Below are 23,557 nucleotides of genomic sequence, written 5' to 3' on the forward strand. Positions count from 1 at the left end.
AAGTGTTCTGGGAGGGGAGGCCCTTTTGCCAACAGAGCAGATCAAAAGATCCATCTGCTTTTGTGTAGACACCATCCATCAACAGAAGTTTTGTCAGAACATCTCTTCACAGTAATTTCTGTAGACCAATGCTTCTAGAGTAGACGTAGCCTCAAAGTGGCTGGCTGGTCCTTGTGGCTCTCTGCATTGTGAGGGCAGCTTCGTGTGCTGTCCCCACCCCTACTAAAATGTCAGCCAATAGAAACATTTGAATTTTGTTTCCTCCTTTTAGACCAACACAAGGGAAGTTTGATTTTCAAGAGACATTACAGAGCCTACTTAGCAAAAAGGTTTGTGGTGACTTCAGAGAAAGTTCTCCCTAATTGTAGCATAGGGAGTTTTAGAGTTGTCAAGTTTTACATTACTTCATCTAAACACTACAATAAATTTACTTATGTTTAGAGAGGAACACAGAACACTCCTAATGGCCTACTCAAAACAAGAGTTCATTTTCTTTTATCAAACGAAATGCTCATCTAAAACAAGGCATTACCTTGAACCCATCAATGACGTGGGACTCCTTCTGCAATGCATTGTTAAGGCCTTCTTCTGAAGTGAATCCAACAAAGCAAAACCCTTTGTGAAATCCTGTATTTTTATCCTAGGCACCAAATACAAATAAAGTATAGCTCAGACTGACGAAGTGCTACTTATATATACATTGTTAACCTTTTACAAAGCTTTTCATGGTAAAGATATTTAATCCACTAAAGGAAACGAAATACAGTGATCTCTCTGATTTCTGGGAGCGGGAGGTTGTCGGATATTCAAATATGCTGGATATGTGGGAGGTTCCAGTACACTCTAGGCAGCTCGGCACATGGCTACACTGAGTGGAGGAACTGCCAGCAGCAATAGAATGCCAGTTAATAGAGAAGTCCAGTTATTTGAATGCAAGTTGAAAAAGTTTACTGTACTTTTTCAAGAGCCTATCACACCCATTCCATAACACTTATGCCCAACTGCCCTGTGAACATGAATTCAGCTGCATGTTGCGCCCCTCCCTCCAACAACTGAAGTCCAGCAGATTTGTCTTTTCAACATTCATTTACAGGCTAGATAGCACAGGGTGGCCATTTGTTCAAGACTGAAGGCATTACCACCTACCACAAGTGGCAACATTTAAATGGAAGTTGATCTAAATCACAAGGCTGCCTGGGCCTTGGAACACGAGGGAACAAGATTACAGTAGTAATTTAAGGTACTAGGAAAGCAAGCTGCAGAGGGGAAAATATCCATGACTTCCTGAATTCCTTTTAATGGATGTGCCACTTTAACAACATACTGTTATCAGTGAAAGAAAAAGCCAGCTACAGTAGACAGCTAAAGTATGTCAGTCCTGAGCTACAATTACCTTGTATGGGGCTACTACACAGTTCTGCCACTGAATTTCAATCATGACTAGCAGCAACATCAGCAACAACTTATGCTAAAACTACTGTTTAGAAATTAGCCTTGTTACACTGTGCCATTTGTGGTGTCCAGTAATGAGGGGTGATAAATTTTATTTTCAGAAACAATATGATTCTGAGTAACACCCATTTCCCAAGTGGTCTCCAATTCCTATTCACTTCTCAAGAAATTTAGGAAGAAGAGCAGGGGGATCGCTTTTTTTGTTGTCCACCTGTTGGCTCATTAATACAGGTTATCAGTGAAGGGAAAAGATGCTCTCTTTGTGCAGAAATATTGTTGAGAAACTGGACTGGAAACCAATGTCATGCCAGTTAAGACAGCTTTAAACAAATTTTAAACATAACAGAATATTTAAAAATGTCAAAGATGCGTCTTTTATATGTTCAGAAAGGAATTTATGTACCAGTATACTGTCAAAATATTTTCAAAAAAGACAACAGAAGTGAGGCAGCAGAAACTTCTTTACGTGAACTGCCAAGCATCAGCCAATTGCTATTTTTCTCCCCAAAAAATGGGTGTCTTCCCCAGATCTCAGGGCCATCACCACCTCCACAACCACCATTTCCCCAGCTAAAATGGAATAAAGGTAACTTTTTAAACAGCCACCTCTTTTCATTTGGCCCCTTCATTCCTTACCAAGGGATTTATTTAACACAGAAAGCCAAATACCATATGTCCAATTAATCATCATCAACTAAGGTACCTAACAGCCTTGCACTTACATCACATCTTGCATTGTAGAAGCATAAAGAGCACAAGAAATTATATTTTCCATTTTGCAGATGGGTAAAGTAAGAGTCCAAAAAGTTGCGTGTCCAATTTCACTACATACATCAGTAGAAACACGTAATAGTAACCAAAATTTCAGACTCCCACTTCTTAATATTTTGAAGAATTGGCCAAATATTAGTTATAACTATACATACGGAAATCAGAACACAGCAACAATTAATTACAACAGTTATTTAAGGTGACCCAAAGAAATATAGTAAGAAGAATAAGGAAAATGTCAGAATTCAAGAAAAGGCTTCCTAACAGTGACATCTGCAGAGTCATGAAAAAAATCTCAAGAAGAGTAGTGAAAGCTTCACTGGGGACTAAACTAACTATACAATTGTTGATAAGTTGGACAATATCAACGAATAGGTATTTTCCAGCTATTGCTGATTATATGATAAATAACACGATGAACAACAGACAATCGGCTTTGGATAAAAGCGCAATTAACACAAGAAAGCTGGATACTCACAAATGGCAACGTGCATCTTCTTATAGTCCCAAACTGAGAAAAATACTCTCTTATATCCTCTGTGGGAGAAAAAAGTATTGTCACAACGAAGTCCAAGACACCCAACTACCCCCGCCCCCGCCCCCGCCCCAAGAGGTTTTAAGCGGCGGACCGGTGCCTAAGGCTCCGTAACTGCAAGAGATCCTCATCCGTCCACCCTCCTTACACCCCACCCCAAGGGCAGCGCCATCCACGCGTTTGGTCTCTAGTGCAACAGACAGTGGCGGAGAGGCGGAGGCCCCTGCAATGGAGACGCCCGCCCCACTGGGCACCCGGCCAGGATCCAACCGCGGCCGGCCGGGGACCGGCTCCTGCTCTCCTCTGTCGGGCGGCCATGACGCTCCCCGGCCCAGGAGAACGGGCCCGGAGCGAGGGAGGGGCGGGCCCGCCGCTCGGACTCACTAGGGGCCAAAGTCCAGTGGACCCGGTACACGAAGATCTCGAACAGCCGCGGAGCCAACCCGCGCGCCACTGCCGCCGCCGCCGCCGCCATCTTGGAAGGTGAAAAACGACTTCTGACCTCTGAGCTCTGACCTCTCCCTGCTGAGCCAGTCAGAGCCGAGCAGTCCCGCCGCCTTTGCTCCCGCGGCGGGAGGCTGCCATGGCTAAGATGGCGGCGGCCAGCGCCTGGGCGCGGGAGGGTGGGGAAGATGCTTTCCGCCGGCTCTTCCGCTTCTACCGGCGGCGGGACTGGCAGGGCGGGCCCGATTTGCGGGGAGTAGTTGATTTCTCCGTCCCGGGAGACCAGGTAACAGCAGGGAGCGGGAGGATCCCGGCTCAGCTCGGCGACGTACAGCAAAACGACATGAAGTACCTGAATCGGGCAGCGCAGCGCTGAAGAAGTAACATTTGTATCTGGGTTTGATAGGGTGACCACCTTTCCCTCTGTGAAACACAGGACACCTGGTAAAATGGCTTGGAATTTGGCAAGTGCAGTGGTGATCCATTAGCCCTGGGCAGCACAAACACTCAGTATCACATTAAGCTGGCTGAGCTTAAGTGACATAACGCATTATAACAACAACAATAGGTGAAAATTTAAAGCGTATGCGGACAGTTGAGTGGTTATTGCTTTAAAGAAGTGCCTGCCTTGACCTCATATCGCCGCCCTCCAGAGTGTGGGCTGGTAGTGTGTGAGAGAGGTGCAGGAGCCAGAGCAAGGGGCTGGGGAAACGTGGGGGGAGGGCTGAGGTATGTAAGTGAGCTGCTGGAGATCAGGGCTGGGTGTGTGCAGAGGAGTCAGGACAGGAGGTTGAGAGCTGGGAGGAGCTCTGGGGCCCGGTTCTGGAAGGTTGTAAGGCATTTGATATTTTGAAGCTGTATAAAAAGAGAATGAAACCTACTAGGGAAATTTTGCACACAAACCCTATTTAAATTTCACAGGAGTCAGTGGATTTGCAATAAATAAATTATGGTGTCTGTTTTCTAGCTGCTGCCTGGGGGCCACCTCTTCCTCCCCCTGCCCCTCTGCATTTCTGGCCTAGATAAGGGCTGTAGCCTAGTGGTTCAAATACCCCTCTCCAAATAAATGCTAAAACTTGATGGAAATCACTTATTTGGAAAACCAACTCGAACTGAAAAGTCAAATAAGCAGGATCTGTGGTAAAGATTCTTCCAGTTTTTAATTTACCATGCACCAAGTAGTAAAGTAACACAGGATATTTTTTTTAAATTATTGATCAGTTCTCAGATAGCTACAAAACATCAAAAGAATTATGTTGTAAAAAACAAAAATTCTTTCCCTTCAAAACTTCTTACCCCAAATCCTAGGGACCCCCACAAGATCTAATAGCCCTGGTCTCCAGAAGAGTTAATCCAGCCCTCCTCCATGATTCACATTCCTTGTCCCCTTCTTCCTGTCTCTGTGCCCTCCTGAGTCCTGTCCCCCATCCTTCATGGGACTCCTCCAAACCCATGATCCCCCATCTAACTCCTGGCCTGTGTCAAACTGCCTCTTACTTCGGAGGCTTGCTTGTTTGCTACTGCCTGTGGGGTACCAAGCTAAGTGCAACCCCTTCAGCAGCTGTTCTTCCTTTTCCCCCAGTGGCTTCCCCCTGTTCCCTACCATAGGGTCCTGCCTTCCTGATCCCAATCCTATTACCTGCCAGCAGAGTTTGGGGCAGGAGGGGGAATATCTGAGCCATGGCCTACTCTCTCCTTCTCAGGCACAAAGAGGTAGCTGTGTTAGTCTATATCCTCACAAAAACAAAAAAGCAGTCCTATAGCATTTTAAAGACTAAGAAATTTATTAGGTGATTAGCTTTCACCTAATAGAGTACTTTATTAGCCTTTAAAGTGCTACAGGACTACTTTCGTGTTCTTCTCAGGCAGTAACAAAGAGGAAGCCGTGCTAGTTCATACACTATCAAAACAAAAAGCAGTCAAGTAGCACTTTAAAGACTAGCAAAATGGTTTATTAGGTGAGCTTTCCTGGGACAGACCCACTTCTTCAGACCATAGGCAGACCAGAACAGACTCAATATTTAAGGCACAGAGGCAGGCAGTGTGAGCAAAGAGTGCCCAGCAGCCACACGGACGGGGCCCCTTACCCCTCCCCCATATTGTCCTGGGGCCTGCTGGCCACAGCATGTTTAAACAAACTGTTTAAAGAGCCCAACCACCTGCTCTATCCAGCTCTTTAAACAGACAACCCCTGCTGCTTAAAGCGCTATCTCTTTAAAATTAAGATCCCTGCAGCATATAGGACAATTAGCCTGTTTTTTAAAAAAAGAAGAGTCAGGACGCTCTCCAGGGAGCTAAAAAAAGGGACAGTCCCAGCTAACATGGGAGGGAGGTCACCCTAGGTTTTAATAACTGAAAATATATACAATCAGTATATGATATCAAAAAAGTGTCAGATGTTCAAGGGATGTGCAAGTTGTTCATGAATACACATGTTTAAGAAACACTGCTGTAGGGAAATCATAGGGTGTTTATGTGACTTGTGCTAAACTCTGAATTGGCATCTCCGATTCCTTCTTAGGTTGGGATGCAGTCTGTTGGAAGAGCCCATCAGGTTTGCTTGCAGGGTATTCAGAAGGCCCAGACTTTCTTCCTTCCCCTTTATGTGTATGTTAATATTCCTATATGCCTGGCTGCAAATACTTGTTTTTAACATTTACAGTACACACTGATACGTTTAGAGGCTGCCTCCACGCAGACAAACTAACACTGACTCTTCAGAGATTTGCAGCAGATGTACTGTGATCAACTACTGTTGGTGACAGATAGTATGAACTGCATATAAGTTTAGCTTTTTGTGTGTTCTCTCCTTCTTTAAAAATCCCCTATTTAGGGACTGTGGAAATTGACAGTGTGAAGGCAGGGAAATAATGAAATAATGGTCTGTTTTCTAAGAAAGCTGCTGTTTTCTGTGGTCTGTGCTGTGTTTGAATTCAGGCTAGATTATTCCAATGATCTTGTCTAGCCTTATCTATTAAACTGTTCATTCCAAGGACAAGCACTGCTTAGAAGGTATAAAACTTTACCCATGCTGTATTGCTGTTGAGCCACAGACCTGCAAGGTGAGTTTAGTCTGTGACCAATTTATTTCCTGGCATCACTGTAGTGTGTGTAACTAGCATTTTTCCCAGCTGTAGCAGCAGATTTATGGGTGTTTATTCTTAATATAGCAGTTTTCAGTGTCAAGGGCTGGAACCTCATGGAAAACATTGAAATGCACCCAATAGAAATACTTTTTCATGACCTGTTCATCTCTCTGTATTTTGAATGCATCATAGGAGTTTCACACTGTCTCTTAATATGTTCATGTGCCTCTTTTTAAAAAAAAATTGTACATTAGGTCTATTTCAGAAAGAAAGCTGTTCTCTTAAGAGTTGGTCTACCTGTTGCTTATTTCCCACTAAATCCAGCATCTTTTATCTGTGTTCGATGCACACACTAAAAACATATAGCTCTTCTCTTCAACGAGGAGTGAGTGTTAAAGGCCAGACCAAAGGCAGCAACCTTTCTGAGATGGTGTGCCGAAATTTGACCTTTTGATCTCAGCATATGGTCCGAGTGCTGGTGATACTTTTTCAAGTCACTAATAGTCCTACTTACAACAGACTATTGATAAATAAATTAAGATGCAGAGCTTTGCCATTTAGGTGGGGGTTGGTAGCATTAGCTGAACTTTCGTTAATCCATAATTGGCCTGCCTCTGAGCAAGCTCCCATCTGCATGGGGGACGATGGGCAGAGGCTAAGCTCCTGCCTCATGTGCTGATGAAAATCAGCTCGCATGCCACTCTTGGCACACGTTGGGGTTGTTGACCCCTGGGCCAGACATACTGGCTCGGATGATGTTCCTTTTGTTCTCCAACAAATTTCTTCAAGCACCTGAGTTCTCTGATGAAGTGAGATGTCTCTGATCTGTCTTGCTTTGAGGTTTATTTAGCTGATTCAGTGTATATAAGTCTGTGTCACAGGAACAGTTTCCATTATGTTGAAAAAAGGGCAGAGCTCTTGCTTCAGCATTTTCCAGATGCAGAAGCTGAGAAGTTTGACATTTATGGCTGAGGAAAGAACCTTCTATGGAACATTCCACGGACAGGAGTCTCTGAGCTAATGACAGATCATGGTTTACAGTAATAATGCCCCTTTTTGTTGAGTGATGAGCAAACCAGTAAAAATGGTAGGTGCCGGAAACTCCTCTGCCAAGGATTTAGCATCGTCTGACAAATTTCACTCAGCACAAGTTCTCTGTAGAATTTAGATGTCACTAAAACAGAATATCTATCTTAGAGAGCTAGTCACTGAGAGAGATTTGTCCTTTGATACAGAAGATTGTAAACAGAGGTGCTGACAGCTTTGAGTGTGCAGAGAGGCAGAAGCTCTATCTAGGCACTTATACTGCATTCATTGTGGAGCCTAAGTATTTTAAGGGAGAGAGAACATGATCAGTGAAACAATCCAAATGATGTGCTAAGAGTTACACATAACCCTGTAGCTGCTCATTCTGATGCAGGCAAAAGAAGAATGTGTGGTCTGACCACTGGATAGGGAACAATTTTATGGCTCTGACTGACTGTGTAGCCTTGATCGAGTCCTTTCAATCTCTTAATTTCCTCTTCTGTAGAATACAGGTAATGTCCACCAACCTCCAAAGGGATTGTGATGAGTGACAAATGTTTGGAAAGTGTTGTGAACGTGTGAAGTATGTTGATGGTGAAAAGTAAAAAAGCAATAAAGTAGCACTTTAAAGACTAACAATATAATTTATTAGGTGAGCTTTTGTGAGACAGACCCACTTCTTCAGACCATAGCCATACCAGAACAGACTCAATATTTAAGGCACAGAGAACCAAAAACAGTAATCAACGTTGACAGATCAGAAAAAAAATTATCAAGGTGAGCAAATCAGAGAGCAGAGGGGCATGGGGGAGGGAGTCAAGAATTAGATTAAGCCAAGTATGCAAAAGAGCCCCTACAGTGTCCCAGAACATTTGCATCCCAGTTCAAACCACATGTTAATGGGTCGAATTTGAATATGAAAGAGAGTTCAGCAGCCTCTCTTTCCAAAATAGTGTGAAAATTCTTCTTCAATAAGATGTAGACTCTAAAGTCATTAACAGAATGGCCCACTCCATTAAAATGTAGACTAACTGGTTTGTGGATCAGGAGTGTTTTGATGTCTGTTTTGTGCCCATTAACTCTTTGTCTGAGAGAGTTTGAAGTCTGTCCAATATACAAAGCATCTAGGCATTGTTGGGACACGATGGCGTATATGATGTTAGTTGAGGAACATGAGAATGTGTCCATGATTCTGTGACTAACCTGGTTAGGTCCAGTGATGGTATCTCCAGAATAGATATGTGGACAAAGCTGGCAGCGGGCTTTGTTGCAAGGAAAAGTCCCAGGACTTGTGTTCCTGCAGTAGAGACTGTGGCTGTTGGTGAGAATCCTCATAAGGTTGGGAGGTTAAAGTGTTATGGAAGTGCATTACTATCTGTTGTAGCCTGATGAATTTGTCACTGCCAGCATGAGGTTGCAATCTATGAATAGGTGAATACAGTAGCATTTTTTCTGATCACATGTAATTTTGCCCTGCTTCTTTAAGAATGAGAGTTTTTCCTTCTGACATATGATAAAGGCTCTAGGATTTGTTTGATTTGTCATAAACTCATGCCAGTTTAATGGTTTGATTGTGCTACCAGTTCATTAACTGAATATAGGTTGTACCTCCCTGGTCCAGCACCTTCAGAGGGAGTATGCCTGGCCAAGAGAGGTCAAGCCTCCAGGCTCTCCAGCAGCAGGGAGGGGTGCCCCTCCTGGCTGCCACCATCTTAGTGCCCCAGGCTGCCTAGAGGGGTCCCTGCCCCAGCCTGGCTCCCCGCAGCTTCAGGGCTGCTGCCGGGGATCCACAGGCTTGTAGTGACTCCCCGCCCCAGTTCCCTAAAGAGCTCATCATCACCACTGGGCTGGAGGTACTCCTTGCGGCAGGGCTGTCAGCAGGTCTCCCTGCCACCAGCAGGAGCATCCCACCAGTCAGCCTGGCTCTGGGCAGCTGGGGCTCTCTGGTCCAGCAATGTCTGTGGTCATGCCGGTCACCATGGATGCTGCCGGACAAGAGAGTTTCAATCTGTAGTTCTCTGGTAACATCCCACTTGATCCCTGATACACTGTTAAACTACAATGCAGTAGAACCCCTTCCTGGTTTATGCGCACATCAGGAAAGACTCCCATGCCCCTATTTTAACTTAGGTGTGTTTATCTTTTTTATATTCAACTATCTGTGTTTGGAGGGATGTCAGATCTTTGCCCTGTTTGGTTGTGTAACTTGTTCTCTCTCTTGCCAGGTGGTCAGCTCTAGCCTAAGCATTTCTTCAGTGAGTGACCAAGATGCCTACAGAGCAGGACTGCAGCCAGTTAGCCAGTGGAAAGCCTATGGCCTGGATGGCTACCCAGGTAACTGCATCTGACTTCAAGCAAGATAAAATGTGGCCTTGCCATCTCTTCTTTAGTTGTTTCCCTCTTCTGTTCTTCCCATCTTGTACTCTGTGGCTTACCCTGCCCTAAATAGGGAATTGATATGGGTTTATCTGTGTGTGATATAAGTTGTAGCACACATGTGGGAAGAACAGGAACTAATTTGGAGTTTTGAGGGTAGATGCACATGAATGGGGAGGAGTAAACTGAGGGGTTTTGGGAGGTTTTTTCAGTTGTATCCACCTGACCTTCTATCTTGAGAATGGGAGTATATTGACATATCCTGTGACGATAATTTTAAATTTCCATAGTAACTTCCACCTTTCTATCTCACGTTTCAGATGCTACAGCAGGGGTCAGCAACTCCCGGCATGCATGCCACTCTCAGCACGAGCTGATTTAGAGTGACTTGTGATGGGGTCTGGCCCCGCCCTCCTCACCCATGCAGCGTGGGAGGGGGCTGGGGCTGAGGCTGGAGCACAAAGTCTCTTTTGGAGTGTAGGTGTGAAGCCCCAGTCGCAGGGCCCTTGCTGCAGGGCCTAGCGCACACACACCACCCCACACACACACCTCTAGCCCCTCTATAGCATGGAGCTTGGGGCCAAACCTCCCTACCCTCCTGGAGCCCCCTTTGCAGCGTGGAGCCAGGCCAGCAACCCTCGCCCCCACTTACCCAGAGCCCATGCTGTGGTATGAAGCCCGTCTGATTCCCCCCTGCCCACCCAGAGCCCCCTCCTTGGCACAGGGCTGGACCACCCACCTGGAGCCCCCTCCTCAGTGCATCACCAGAGCCAACCCCCTCTCCGTGATCCAGAACCCCTTGTATGGTGTGTGCTGGCCCGTGAAACTTGTAAATTCTCCTCCTGGCCCCATGCAAAACAAGCAATAAAGACGCTGTTTTTGTGAGCTTAATTGTTTTATTCAGGGCACAGTTCATGGCAGGGACTTCGGGGGTGGGTGAGCAAGGGCAAGAGGTGTTTTGCCATCACAGGTGGGGGAAATCAGCTTTGTGCTCTGAGAAGCATCCCTGGGAGTGGAATGTAAGGCTGCCTGGCTCCCCCTCACCACCACCACCCTGCTTTCTGGAGTGCTGATGGCTGGGGGCGCGGTAAGAGAACATTGCGAGAAGGCCTGTGATTCATCAAGGGCTTCAGTGGAGCTCTGTGTTTTTGTAGCAGGCGCCTGAGGATCTCTGTTTGCTGCCTTGTCAGGTGCACCATCTCCTGGATCTGGACTTCACACTCTTTGAATAGCCTCCTCTCCTACAAAGTGGTTCTCCTCCATGAATTTAACTGTGCCCTGCCTGTGCAGGTGGCTTGCATGTGCTCTAGGAACATATCTTACTGTGGTCATTTTCTCTTTCAGATCTGTGCCAGTCTAATAGCTGGAGTTGGGGTGGAGCAGTGGTCAGAGAGCCCACTGTTGAGCACACTGCAACAAAACATAAGTGAAGGCCAGACATTAGGTAGATGACTATTACAACAAACACAGGAATTTCATGAACGAGCTTCTGTGGAACACAATAGGGAAGTGTTATGTGCAAGGACAGATTTTGGCTTTTAAGTGTTCTCTGTGCAGCGGGCACTACACAGAGATGTTAAGGGACCTGCTTGACTTGGTTCACTTCCAGTCCTGGTAAGGCACAGATTGGGGTGTGCTTTCAAGCCTGTATTTCCAAAAGTGGTTTCTGCAGCTCGGCATGTTACAAGTGGGTGGGGGTGGGAGACCTAGGGGCTGCGCCAGTGGCAATCACCATGTGCTTCCCTTCCTGCTTTGTTGGGACATTGAGCCTTTCCCTGAGTGGCTTGGGGAAAGGAAATCTGCTTCCACTGGAGTGCCATTTCCAGTGTAAACTGGTTCAGAGCTTTCCCATAGGAATTGGTTCCCTCTGGTTCCAGCTGCCAGACTGAGCTCTCAGCTCTCTTATGAGGCCCGGGTCCATAAAGCTATTTTACTGCAACCCCACATCTAGGTAATGAACTATCACAGAATTGATGTGAGTTGGGTCACTCTCTGTGCCTATTACAGGTACTGAGGTGTATGGGCTTAGGGCCCCCCAGAACTGACTCTCTCCTGTCAGTTGTATTGGAAGAACCACAGAACCCAGGCCACAGATGTATGATGGGGACAATAAATGACAAAAAAGGGGAAAGGAGGGTCAAGGAGGACACTGAATGGAGATTCCCAACAGCAGTCACTGCTCCTTAAAGGTGTCTAATGATGCAACCTCTAGAAATTCTGTTCAGAGGTGTGATGTAGCAAGAGATTGGAAATAGGCAGAACAATTGCAGAACACTCCTGTCCTGCTCCCCCTCCCCCTTTCCATTCACACCTAGCTTCCTCCTCCTATACTGATGGATAACTGTGTTAGCCAGCAGCATAAGGATGTTGATGAGGTCTTGTGACTTTGTAGAGCTGTCAGTATGGGTGAATAAAGGAGGAGATGTGGAGAAAAGTGCAGCCAGAACCTCAGTAAGGCTATGTCTATACTAAGCAAAATAATTTGACTGCAGAGATGCAATTCTAGCTAAGGCAATTATGTACCTAGAATCAGCATATCTGCGCTCGGCTTACTTGGCTATCCCTGCTGAAGAAGGTCAACAGGAGAGTTTCTCCCACTGACCTCCCTTACTCCTCATGTCTTGACTGACCCCTGAGAAGCTGATTTTGTGTGTCCCTACCAGACGTGCAAAATCAAACCCTGGAAGATCGACCCTGAGCAGGCTGATCTTTCAGGCTAGTGTAGACATCATCTAAGAGGTTCTGGAGGTGCCAGAAAAAGGGCTGCAACTTGACACAGTTTATGTAGATGGGCCCCAGACTTTCACTTAAGAAAGGAGAGGTGTCAACAGATTCAGTGAACTTCACCAAATAATGCATAGATTCATGGTGATACCACCAACAAACATCCCTTGCAGGCCATGAAATCATAGTGGAATGCAGACTTGCTTCAGGATTCCCTGTCCTCTGAAGGTGGCAAGAGGCTCTGCTCCTTCTGTAGCAGTGCTTGTCACAGGCAGACTGGTTCCTGATTCCCCTGAAAGGGCCAATCCCCTGTGACAAGTGGGTTCTATTCCAAGATTTATTGTGTGACCTAAGATAATCCCCATCTGGTGCAGTGTAATTCATGCATGTTATAAAGTGCTTTGAGAATATCAGGCATAGATCTTTCAAAAGACAAAACAGTGTTGTTGTTGTTATTATTATTATTATTACTATTATTATTCTGTTCCATACAGAGGCCAACAGAGTAAATTTACTATTTCTGGTGAGGGAATGTCTTGCAACTAAAGCTGTCAGAAGGCATTCCCTGTGATCTGGAGAGTGTATGGAACTGAGTGAAATGAGCAATAATATGCAAATAACTTAAGAGCTCTTTTTCTAAGATAGTTAATTTGCTGTTGAAAGTCCTATAAAATGTGCTGGCAGGAGGTTTTTCTGTGCCTCTATCACTTCTTTAACAACGCTGCAACATAAGTTTGTATCCCACTGAGACTTTCAACCTTGCTGCTTGTCATCGTCTGTTTCTGATTTTGTCTGTCTTTAACCTTAAACATCTTCAGAGTTCAAAAGAACCCAGCTGAGCAAATCCTGGAAACTTCTTTTGCTTTCTTTTTCACGCCATACATCTTTTTTTTTTTTAATGAGGATTTTTGTTGGTGAAATTGCCAATACTGATAGTCTTGGGGTGAGATCCTAGATCCACCTGACATATACAACATAGTCCAGTGGCAGGGAAGGCATTCCCTGTGCACCATGCACTCACCAGTTTGCCTCAGCCTGTCCTGGTGGAGACTCTGGTTTCTGGCTTGTGATTCTCTGGTTTCAGGAGTGAATTATGAGGGAAGATGATACCAAGATCTAAATCTTCTTTCAGTCCAGAGGAAAGGAAGATGAGCCATATTTACCTGCCTCCTTTTACACATTCAGACCACTGAAGCCACCTGTACTTTAGCGATTAGACTGGAACACCGTTTCTTCTCCTGTCATGTTTTTCCTCACACCAAAATTAATCCTCATCTGTCTCTACTGCCACGACTTTATCCCAGAAGCCTTAATATTGACAATCATTCACATTGGGCAGGGTAAACCCACGGAGTACAGGAATAGTTTGTCTCTCTGGTACAGGTTCAGCCTCTCTAATCAAGCACCCTTGGGACCTGACTGGTGTTAAATGATGGCGTTTGCCAGACCATGGGAGGTCAGTATTGTCTAGCAGTGTTGCCAACACTTCCACTGCTTTCTGGACCTGTAGAAGACATTCAGGGGTAACTTATAGCTAAATAACAGCACAGAGTACTGAGAGACAGGACTGGTGTCTGTAAACAAACTTTATGGGATCGTGGGAAGCGTAGCCACACCCATGATAAGAGGTCGTCCAGCTAACTAAAGTCATGTCGGTTACAGATATTGTTGGATGAGAGTGTACTGGACTAGAGATATTCAACCTGTACTCTAGTGATGAAATTCAGCAACCCATGTGTAGAGTCCGTACTGGAGCACATAGTCCCTCCAATGCTAAGGATTTAGAAATAGGGTGGGCACATGATAATACTGTTTTTTTTTCCTTTTCAACTGCACATTCAGGGTTTATTTTCATCTCAAACCCCTTTCTTCCGGGCTGTCAGTGCCACTGGGTGAAGCAGTGTCTCAAGCTGTACCCCCAAAAACCCAATGTGTGTAATCTGGATATGCACATGGCTGCTGCGGAGACCATTGATCTTTGGGGGCAGAGTCAGGAGCACCTGAGGTGAGTCCTGACTGTCAAAATAACCTCAGATTACCAAATAAAACCTGGAGGGTTTGGCACTTAGCTAGTAAAATCTCCCCTCCCCTCTCCTTCCTACACCCCCCCCCCACACCCTCAGGTCAGATTGGTAGAAACCTTGGGAGGTTTGTGCCTTCCTCCGCAGTGTGGGGGCCTGGGTCACTTGAAGGTTTAAACTAGAGTAAATGGTACATTCTGAGCAACATAATGTCTTAAAATTATTATTTGAGAACTTCAGTAACTCAGTTAGAGGTTAGGGGTTTATTACAAGAGTGGGTATGCAAGGTTCTGTGGCCTGCAACATGCAGGAAGTCAGACTAGATAATCCTAATTGTTTCGCTTTGAAATCTGAGTGTACTATATTTGTTGGGCATGGAAATGGCAGACTATTGTGCAATAAGAAGGGTTTCATACAGTATTCTGGACTTTAACATCTTAAATTCAGGTTAGGTCTTTGCGCTGCTTGGTGTGTGCCTTTGTGAAGCCTCTTTCCTCCAGCTCATGGAGCAGGAGCCTCCAGTTGCAATCTACTGTGAACCTGTTAGATGGTGTTAATAGTGTAGGTAGAATAACCATTGCTTCTCTGAATTCTTGCCCTAAAAATCAGGGGCTGTACCACATTGAGCCCAGATCTCTCTAAACTTGTGTGGTCAAAATATGGCCCATGGGCTGGAGTCAGCCTGCCAAACTGCCAGATCTGGCCTGCCACCACCCTGCAGCTCAACAGGAGCCTTGGGTAGGCTCCCCACCTTCTGTACCCCAGCATACCGCTCAAAGAAGCCCGCTGTGGGGGCCATGTGCTTGCTGAGCACCAGGAGCTCCTAAGAGGAAAGGGGAGGCTTCACATACTGTCCCACCCCCAGCACAGTCTCACAGCTCCCATTTGCCAGCTTCCAGCCAGTGGGAGCTACCAGGGCTGTGCTTGCCCGTGGCCCGTGAGGCCAGCTGGTTTGAGCAGCGTGCAGGGATGCGGAAGGCAGGGATTCTGCCTGAGGGCCCTGCTGGACTGTTGGCTGGGAGCCACCTAGGTAATCACTTGCTGGTCAGAGCCTGCATGTGGCACCCCAGCCCCTCCCTTCCCCCAACTTGCTGCTGCTCCTCCTCCTGCACCCCTGCCCCTGGTCACAACCTCTCTCCTTCACTCAAACTCCAACCTCACACCCCCTCCTGAACTGCAGTCCCCTACTGCAAGCTCACTTCTGCACCTATCTTCCACCCTGGACCGTGCCCCTCCTCCATTAACATCATGGAAGAGTGAAGCCCTTGACCACTTCCAAGGAGTGGCCCACTCCTGCTCTAAACCAAAACAAGTGGAGAGAAACATTCGAAATGGAGATACTAGTAGAATTGTTTCTTAATTGCATGTGCTAAGTTGCCCTTGCAGTGTGGGGGAGTCTTAGGTTCTCCATACTGTAAGTGCAGTGCCAGGGATCTCTAAGCTTCACACATTACTCAGTCCAACGGATGTTTGAAAGTTATTGTATTGCTTCACTACAATAACTGCAGTTCCACTATTTCACCGTGAAGAAGGAAAATGGGATGGGGATTACCTCTGCCAGTCTGGAGCTGTGGAAGTTGTCCTTTAAAGGGCTTCCATGGTGCAGATTGGAAGGCGTGCCACTATCTACAGAGCTGTCATTTAGAGGGCAGAAAAAGTGGAAAGGAAAAACAGTATGCTCCTTGTTTGTTGTATGTAATTAGATTAACAAGCCTTATAACTGAAACCCAACCTTCCTGGCTTTGTCTATCATCAAAATGCTCTGGATACAGAGCCTCTTTCTTTACTTTAAAAGCGATTGTTCTGCCGTAAAAGAGGAGTTGCAGATGCTGGAATAAGTAGATTGGGAGGTGATCCATGTGTCATGCAGGCCACTGTGTCCACCACTGACATGCTGTCATGTGACTTCTTATAGCTCTGTCTCTGGTGAATCCCTGCAGATGTCCCTCCACCTCCTAGACCAAGAGAACATTCCAGGTAGCTCTTCCCCTCTCCCTTCCTCTCACCCAATCCCTTCTCAGCTATGGAAGAATGCTATTGTGCTAGTTCAGGCCAGTGGTTCTGTCTGTATTAGGGGTGACACTTTGTCAGACAGTCGTTATCACAATATGATGACATTTCTACTCAGACTGTCTTCCTTAAAAATATTTTGAGGAACTTGCCCTCTTTTTGTCCTGCATGCTAGTGGGGGGGGATTGGCAGCAGCAATCTAGACATATAGATATTACAACAGTGGTGTCCAAAACAAATGTCATGGATCACCACAAACATGCCCACCCCCACCACCTCCCTGCCAGCTGCCATCCCCACCAAGGCGCTGCAGCCTCCCCTGGTGCCAAGCACACAAACACACTTCTCAGCCAAGCTACTCACTAGAGCTGCACCGTGCCAGCCAGCCACCCCAGGACCTGAGGAGCTGCCTTCACTACTATTGCCACCTGGTGGGGCTTATGTGTGGACTAGCTGGAATGGTGCCCCACGTTCTCCACAATCTGCAGCCCCGTTTGCCATACATGGCGAACAGGGAGTTCATTGGACAATGCAGTATTACAAAATGGAATGGACTTCGTAGTTCATCCAGCATATGTCCCACAGTCAGTGCAGTATTACTCTTTTCAAAATGTCTTCTAGTCGCAATATGTCATCAACTCTTTTCTGTAAGTGCACCTAGGAAGAGAGCATCTCTCTCTCCTCTTTGGTGACCGTTACACAGCCTGACCCATCTCAGTGTCTTCAGGTTGAGCCTGTATACTCCCTTTCTTCTAGTTAGACACCCAGTGTTGCCATAGAATCATGGAACACTAGGACTGGAAGGGACCTCAAGAGGCCATTGAGTCCAGCCCCCTGCCCCAATGGCAGGACCAAGTATTGTCTAAACCATCCCTGATAGACATCTATCTAACCTGTCCTTAAATATCTCCAGCAATGGAGATTCCACGACCTCCCTTGGCAATTTATTCCACTGTTTGACCACCCTGACATTTAGGAACTTTTTCCTAATGTCCAACCTAAACCTCCCTTGCTGCAGTTTGAGCCCATTGCCTCTTGTTCTATCCTCAGAGGCCAAGAAGAACGTTTTCTCCCTCCTCCTTTTGACACCCTTTTAGATACCTGAAAACCGCTATCGCGTCTCCCCTCAATCTTCTCTTTTCCAAACTAAACAAGCACAATTCTTTCAGCCTTTCTTCATTGGTCACATTCTCTAGACCTTTAATCATTCTTGTCGCTCTTTTCTGGACCCTCTCTAATTTCTCCACATCTTTCTTGAACTGCGGTGCCCAGAACTGGACACAATACTCCAGCTGAGGCCTAACCAGCACAGAGTAGAGCGGAAGAATGACTTCTCTTGTCTTGTATTGGAGGGGTAGCTGTGTTAGTCTGGATCTGTAACAGCAACGAAGGGTTCTGTGGCACCTTATAGACTAACAGAAAAGTTTTGAGCATGAGCTTTTGTGAGCACAGACTCACTTCATCGGATGGTGGTCATCAGATGTGGGTTCTCTTGTCTTGTTCACAACACACCTGTTAATGCATCCCAGAATCATGTTTGCTTTTTTTGCATGTTGACTCATATTTAGCTTGTGGTCCACTATAACCCCTAGAACCCTTTCTGCTGTAGTCATTCCTAGACAATCTCTCCCCATTCTGTATGTGTGAAACTGATAGTTCCTTCCCAAGTGGAGCACTTTGCATTTGTTCTTATTAAACTTCATCCTGTTTACCTCAGACCATTTCTCCAATAAATAAGGTTTGCCATAAATAATTGTTTCTCCTCTTCAGATGTTCAGAGGCTGTGGTGTTCCCTCTGCACATTGTCTGTGTTTAGCCAAGCTCTACAAAATTAAGTATGTGCTCTGCCTTCTCAGTCTACCCCTACAGATCATGTCTTTGCCCCTCTGATAAATCCTGTATTAAAAGTGCAATGAGGACAGTTGGTACCAAGCCCCTTAATTTTGTGCAAATTGTGTAAACTGAACTTTCAGAGCAACTGCCCCAAAGAAAAGACTTGGGTAGTGTAAGTAAAAGATCCAGTGTGAGGTGTTTAATGTACTGTTGTATGGGTGAATGTCTCCCGTTTCTATATGCAGAAGTGCCAGAGAATGTTCGGGAAGGAAACAAAAGTCAATTCTATTGTCTCTGTAAATTTTGTCTTTTAGAAGCGAAAGTTCCAGGAGACAGGGGCCCAAAAGTTTATTGGAGAAGCTACGTTGGGTGACCTTAGGTTACCATTATAACTGGAATACCAAGGTATTTGAGGGGAATCCCCCTTTTTGTCTCTTCTTTTTCATGTGTGTTCTGAATGGAGGGCACAGTTCAGTCAGAAAGGGATGGAGGAGGACATCCAAGAAGGCAATGTTAGAGGAGATCTGTATGGCCCTATAAGGCTCAGGGAGGACCTTAAGCCAAGGCTTCACTTCATGAGAATTTAGATCCTATGCTTGTTTTGGAGATGTAATGACAGATATGTGGGGGCCACATATAATTTCCTTTGGGAAGCAGTGGGGCATATTTGGCCAGCACGCTGGGCCTCTGTTCAGAGCATATGTTCTTCTTCGAGTGTCCCCGTGGGTGCTCCACATTAGGTGTCGGGCTCGCCCGGCGCCGCAGATCAGATCTTCCAAGCAGTTTCTGCCGGACCGCGCATGCGCCGGTGCGCACCACTCCCCCGCGCGCTCCCAGCCACGTGCGCGATCCGGTCCCCGCCAGTTCCTCTTAACCGCCGTCGGCTGCAGACGGAATCCGAACTAGGCTAAGGCCAAGTAGCGTATTCAACGGCTTTAACTGTTTTTTCTTTAAAGTTTTTCAAGTACTTAGGCTACTGCAAGTTAGCCGGTTGTTATTTTTGCAAAAAAAAAAAAACAAAAGCAACAAACAAACTACAAGCAGGACAGCTTCAATCCAGTCCTGGTAACAAGCGCCGGAGGCCAGGAGCATCGGGCCATCAGCCCTCCTGCTGAGGCAGGCCATCGGACGGGGAAAACAGCACAGGAAAGGTGCTAAGTACCCGCTTAACAACTGAAAGACTCACCAACAATGTCCTCTTCAGGTTTTAAAAAAAATGTGAGTCCTGCCGAGAGGCGATTAAGGAGAGACAGGGAGATGCAGCTTAAAATGCTGCTTTTGATAAGGCCCTCCAGCCAGACGTGCCGGAGCGGCCGCAGCAGGAGGGACCCTCCGGGGCCCATAAAAGGAAAGCTGCCTCCCTCACTCCATCAGCGCAGAAACGGAGGAAAGTCTCCCCAACTCGATCCCTGCCGGCAGCAACAGTGAGCGGGACGGGAGGAGCGCACAGCCCCCAGCCGCAGCAACAGCTGATCGGCGGCGGCAGGGAGAGCCACGTGGAAGCGGCTCAGCCTCCGATGATCAGCCAGCCGCCCCGCACCGCAGGCAGGGCAGCGGCTTAAAACTGCTTTTCATAAGGCCCTCCAGCCAGACGTGCCGGAGCGGCCGCAGCAGGAGGGACCCTGCGGGGCCCATAAAAGGAAAGCTGCCAAAAACGGAGGAAAGCCTCCCCAGCCCGATCCCTGCCGGCAACAATAGCGAGCGGGACGGGAGGAGCGAGCAGCCCCCAGCCGCAGCAACAGCTGATCGGCGGCGGCATGGAGAGCCACGTGGAAGCGGCTCAGCCTCCGATAATCAGCCAGCCGCCCCGCACCACAGGCAGGGCGGCAGCTAAACAAGCGCCGGTACCGGCGGCACCACAGGCAGCGGCACTGACCCCCGGGGAACCGGCGGTGCAGAGCGCGCAGGCACGCAGCCTGCGGGCACCGGAGCACACCGCACCTGCGGCACCGCCCTCGAGCGTGCCGAGCTCGGTGCGCACGGGGCCGGGATCCCCTGTACGTCAGGGGGCGGAGTTACCTCCTCAAGGGAGGGGGAAGGCTGCACACAAGAGGAGGCATTGCAGCCCCTCTCCGCACAGGGCTGTGGAGTTGCTTTCTCACAGCCCTCCGCTTATGTTACAGACTCCAACCAGAAGGCAGGGGTCCCCCCTAGCCTACCCGGAGCCCCCTTCTCCATTTTTTGCAACCAGCCTCACCCTGGCTGGGACCACCTTCACCCTTCCTGGGGTTTGAACCGCTGGACTATTATGCAAAATCGCTCTCTCCAGCCCTCCCCCAGACGCAGAGGGTATGCACCAAGGGAGTGGTCTAGGTCACCTTCCCAAGAACAGTGCCTATACTGCCATGGTCGCCCCTACCACGCGGGGCATAGACACCATCGGCTATCTACCAGGGAAAGATCCCCACAAACGATCTCGTACCCCCGAGGGCAATTGCGACCGGGGACAGAGACTCAAGCATCTCAGGGGGGACTGGTTATGGAACCCCGAGATTTTCCCTTGCAAACCTCTAGTGAGAGGGTGTACCATCACCAGCAGGAACGGAAGGGTCCACAGAGACGTATCCCAGTGGTTCCTCGCTCTCCTCCCCGGATGAGGCTACGGCCCCGGGGGACGTCCATCCTCCAGACGATCTCAAACAGTTCCAAGAGCTGTTTTACGAGGGTGGCCTTCACGCAAGGCATCCAGACAGCTAAGGTGCAAGAGAAACACCATAAGCTCCTCAAAAATCTGAGACCTCCGGCCTCCTCCAAAATAGCAATACCGCTTAATGACGCAATCTTGGAGTCTGCCACTGTGATATGGCAGACTCCTGCGACTATTCCGCCTGTCCACAAGAGAGCGGGAAAAAAAAAAAAAAAAACAACTTTGTGCCGACAAAGGGCACGGAGTTCCTGTTCAGCCACCCACAACCAAGTTCCTTGGTGGTGGAGTCGTCGCAATGTGGGGGAACAGACAAACATGCCAAAAAGCTAGAGCTGTTGGGCAGAAAGGTCTACTACTCCTCCACTCTACTGTTGCGAATGGCAAATTACGCAGCGCATCTAGCGAACCATAATTTCGATAACCACATTAGGTTAACCTCCCTCATGGACTCGCTTCCAGAGGGCAAGAAACCAGTGCTCAAGGCCATCATGCAAGAAGGCTACGCGGCCTCGAGGACGGGAGTTCAGATCGCCCTGGATGTTGCGGACTCAGCAGCAGCGTCCCCAGTACCACAGGGGTTACGAGCAAGGGCGACATCAACAGCACCAGCAGTACAGAACTCCCAGGCGTCGTTCCCAACACAGCCGTGCGTCCTCGGGGCAGGGCCAAAGGCCACAAGTTTGACACACAGATCCAGGGCTGCGCCATCACTACCGTCGCAAGGTCATCCGAAGCGGTTATTCCACCATCGCCTCCGACCATTCTATAACCAGTGGCGAAGGATCACCACAGACAAATGGGTGCTGGAGATCATAGCCACGGGGTACGCCATCCCCTTCCAGTCGCTCCCACCGCCATGACCTCCACCCAGGCCCCACCTCCAGGAGGCCTCCCACGCGGCGAGGCTCAAGCAGGAGGTAGACCATCTCATGCTCATAGGGGCAGTGGAAAGAGTGCCGGAGCAACTGCAAGGGAGAGGGTTCTACTCGAGGTACTTCCTCACGGAGAAAAAGACAGGAGGCGGGAGGTCCATCTTAGATTTTCGAGGCCTCAACCGGTACCTGCGCAAGCAACGCTTTCGGATGATCACAATCGCCTCCATCCTTACGGCACTAGACGATGGAGATTGGTTCGCAGCCCTCGACTTATAAGACGCGTATTTTCACATAACTATTCATCCGGCTCACCTATGATTCCTCTGGTTTCTCATGGTAGGCAAAGAACATTTTCAATACAAGGTCCTACCGTTTGGCCTCTCCTCGGCCCCCAGAGTCTTCACCAAGCCCTTGGCAGTGGTGTCAGCCTACCTGCACAGACAGGGGGTATTTATATTCCAGTATCCGGATGACTGCCTACTCAAAGGGGCCTCGAAGGAGGAGGTACTACGCATAATATGCATCACAACAGGCACGTTCTCTCGCTTGGCCTGGTTATCAATCTGACAAAATCGAAGATAGACCCCACGCAGGACATAGAGTTCGTAGGGGCACGCATAAATTCTATTACAGCGAGGGCGTATCTACCAGAGACTCCCTTTCGGGCCGTCGGCTCCCTCGTGCAAGTCTTCACCTTCAGCCCTACGGTGCTGGTTCTGACGTGCTTACAGCTGCTGGGCCACATGGCAGCAGCGGCGTTCGTACAACAGAACGCCAGGTTACACATGTGCAGCATGCAGCACTGGCTGGCGAGCGTATACAACCCGGCAGCACACACTGTTCACAGGGTGGCGTCGCCCACAACAGAGGTGCGCAAATCCCTGCAATGGTGGGTAAACCCCGAGAACCGGCTAACGGGTACCCTTCCACCAACCACACATATTGGTTTTTCTTACTACAGACGCCTCCCTCATAGGGTGGGGAGCACACATGGGCGAAGGGGTGACGCAAGGGCTGTGGTCCTCCACGGAGCAGTCACTGCACACAAATATACCGGAGCTCAGAGCAGTGTTCAACGCCTGCAGACACTTTCGAGACCATATAAAAGGCAAAGTAGTCGGGATCAGTATAGACAATACCTCCACCATGTTTTATATGAATCGGCAAGGAGGAGCTCGGTCCCATGCCTTATGTGCAGAAGCAGTCCGGTCGTGAAACTGCTGCATCGCCAACAATATAACCCTGGAAGCCTCGTACTTCCCAGGCGTGCACAATGTGAAGGCAGACCAGCTGAGCAGGCGTTTCGCACTCACGCACGAGTGGCAGATCCGTCCCGATCTGCTGCAACCGATTTTTCATGCATGGGGTTTTTCCCCAGATAGACCTGTTTGCTACTCAGCACAACAAGAAGTGCCCACGATTCTGCTCCAGGGCAGGACTGGGACGGGGGTCCCTGAGGGACGCCTTCGCGATCTCTTGGAGGGGCCCCCTGCTTTACGCTTTCCCTCCCACAGTGCTCATCCACAAGGTGTTGCAGAAAGCCAGGAGGGAAGGAGCCTGAATGATCCCGATAGTCCCAACGTGGGATCAACAGCAATGGTTCCCCCTACTCCTGCGCATGTCGGACCGGCCACCGATGCCCCTTCCGGTGGCGCCGGATCTGCTCACGCAAGCCCAGGGGTCCATAGTGCATCCGCACCCCCAAGGCCTGCGACTACAAACGTGGTTAATCCATGGCTCAGCTCTCTAGAGAGCAC

At 48.1% G+C, this 23,557-nt stretch overlaps 2 protein-coding genes across 2 annotated transcripts in view; one reads left to right on the forward strand and one right to left on the reverse strand.

Moving 5' to 3' along the window:
• SLIRP (SRA stem-loop interacting RNA binding protein) overlaps positions 1 to 3,295 on the reverse strand; it is a 5,995-nt gene extending 2,700 nt beyond the window's left edge. The window contains exons 1-3 of the mRNA XM_074996706.1: positions 3,143 to 3,295; positions 2,702 to 2,760; positions 533 to 640 (exon numbers count right to left, since the gene is read on the reverse strand). Of these exons, the coding sequence (XP_074852807.1) occupies positions 533 to 640; positions 2,702 to 2,760; positions 3,143 to 3,233 (258 nt within the window). The 5' untranslated portion in view covers positions 3,234 to 3,295. The remainder of the gene's footprint in view (positions 1 to 532; positions 641 to 2,701; positions 2,761 to 3,142) is intronic.
• Positions 3,229 to 23,557, forward strand: part of ALKBH1 (alkB homolog 1, histone H2A dioxygenase) — a 25,673-nt gene continuing 5,344 nt past the window's right edge. Inside the window, exons 1-4 of the mRNA XM_074996705.1 lie at positions 3,229 to 3,488; positions 9,540 to 9,648; positions 14,257 to 14,419; positions 18,593 to 18,683. Of these exons, the coding sequence (XP_074852806.1) occupies positions 3,342 to 3,488; positions 9,540 to 9,648; positions 14,257 to 14,419; positions 18,593 to 18,683 (510 nt within the window). The 5' untranslated portion in view covers positions 3,229 to 3,341. The remainder of the gene's footprint in view (positions 3,489 to 9,539; positions 9,649 to 14,256; positions 14,420 to 18,592; positions 18,684 to 23,557) is intronic.

The sequence above is a fragment of the Carettochelys insculpta genome, chromosome 6 (genome assembly GCF_033958435.1).
Source record: "Carettochelys insculpta isolate YL-2023 chromosome 6, ASM3395843v1, whole genome shotgun sequence".
NCBI lineage: Eukaryota > Metazoa > Chordata > Testudines > Carettochelyidae > Carettochelys > Carettochelys insculpta.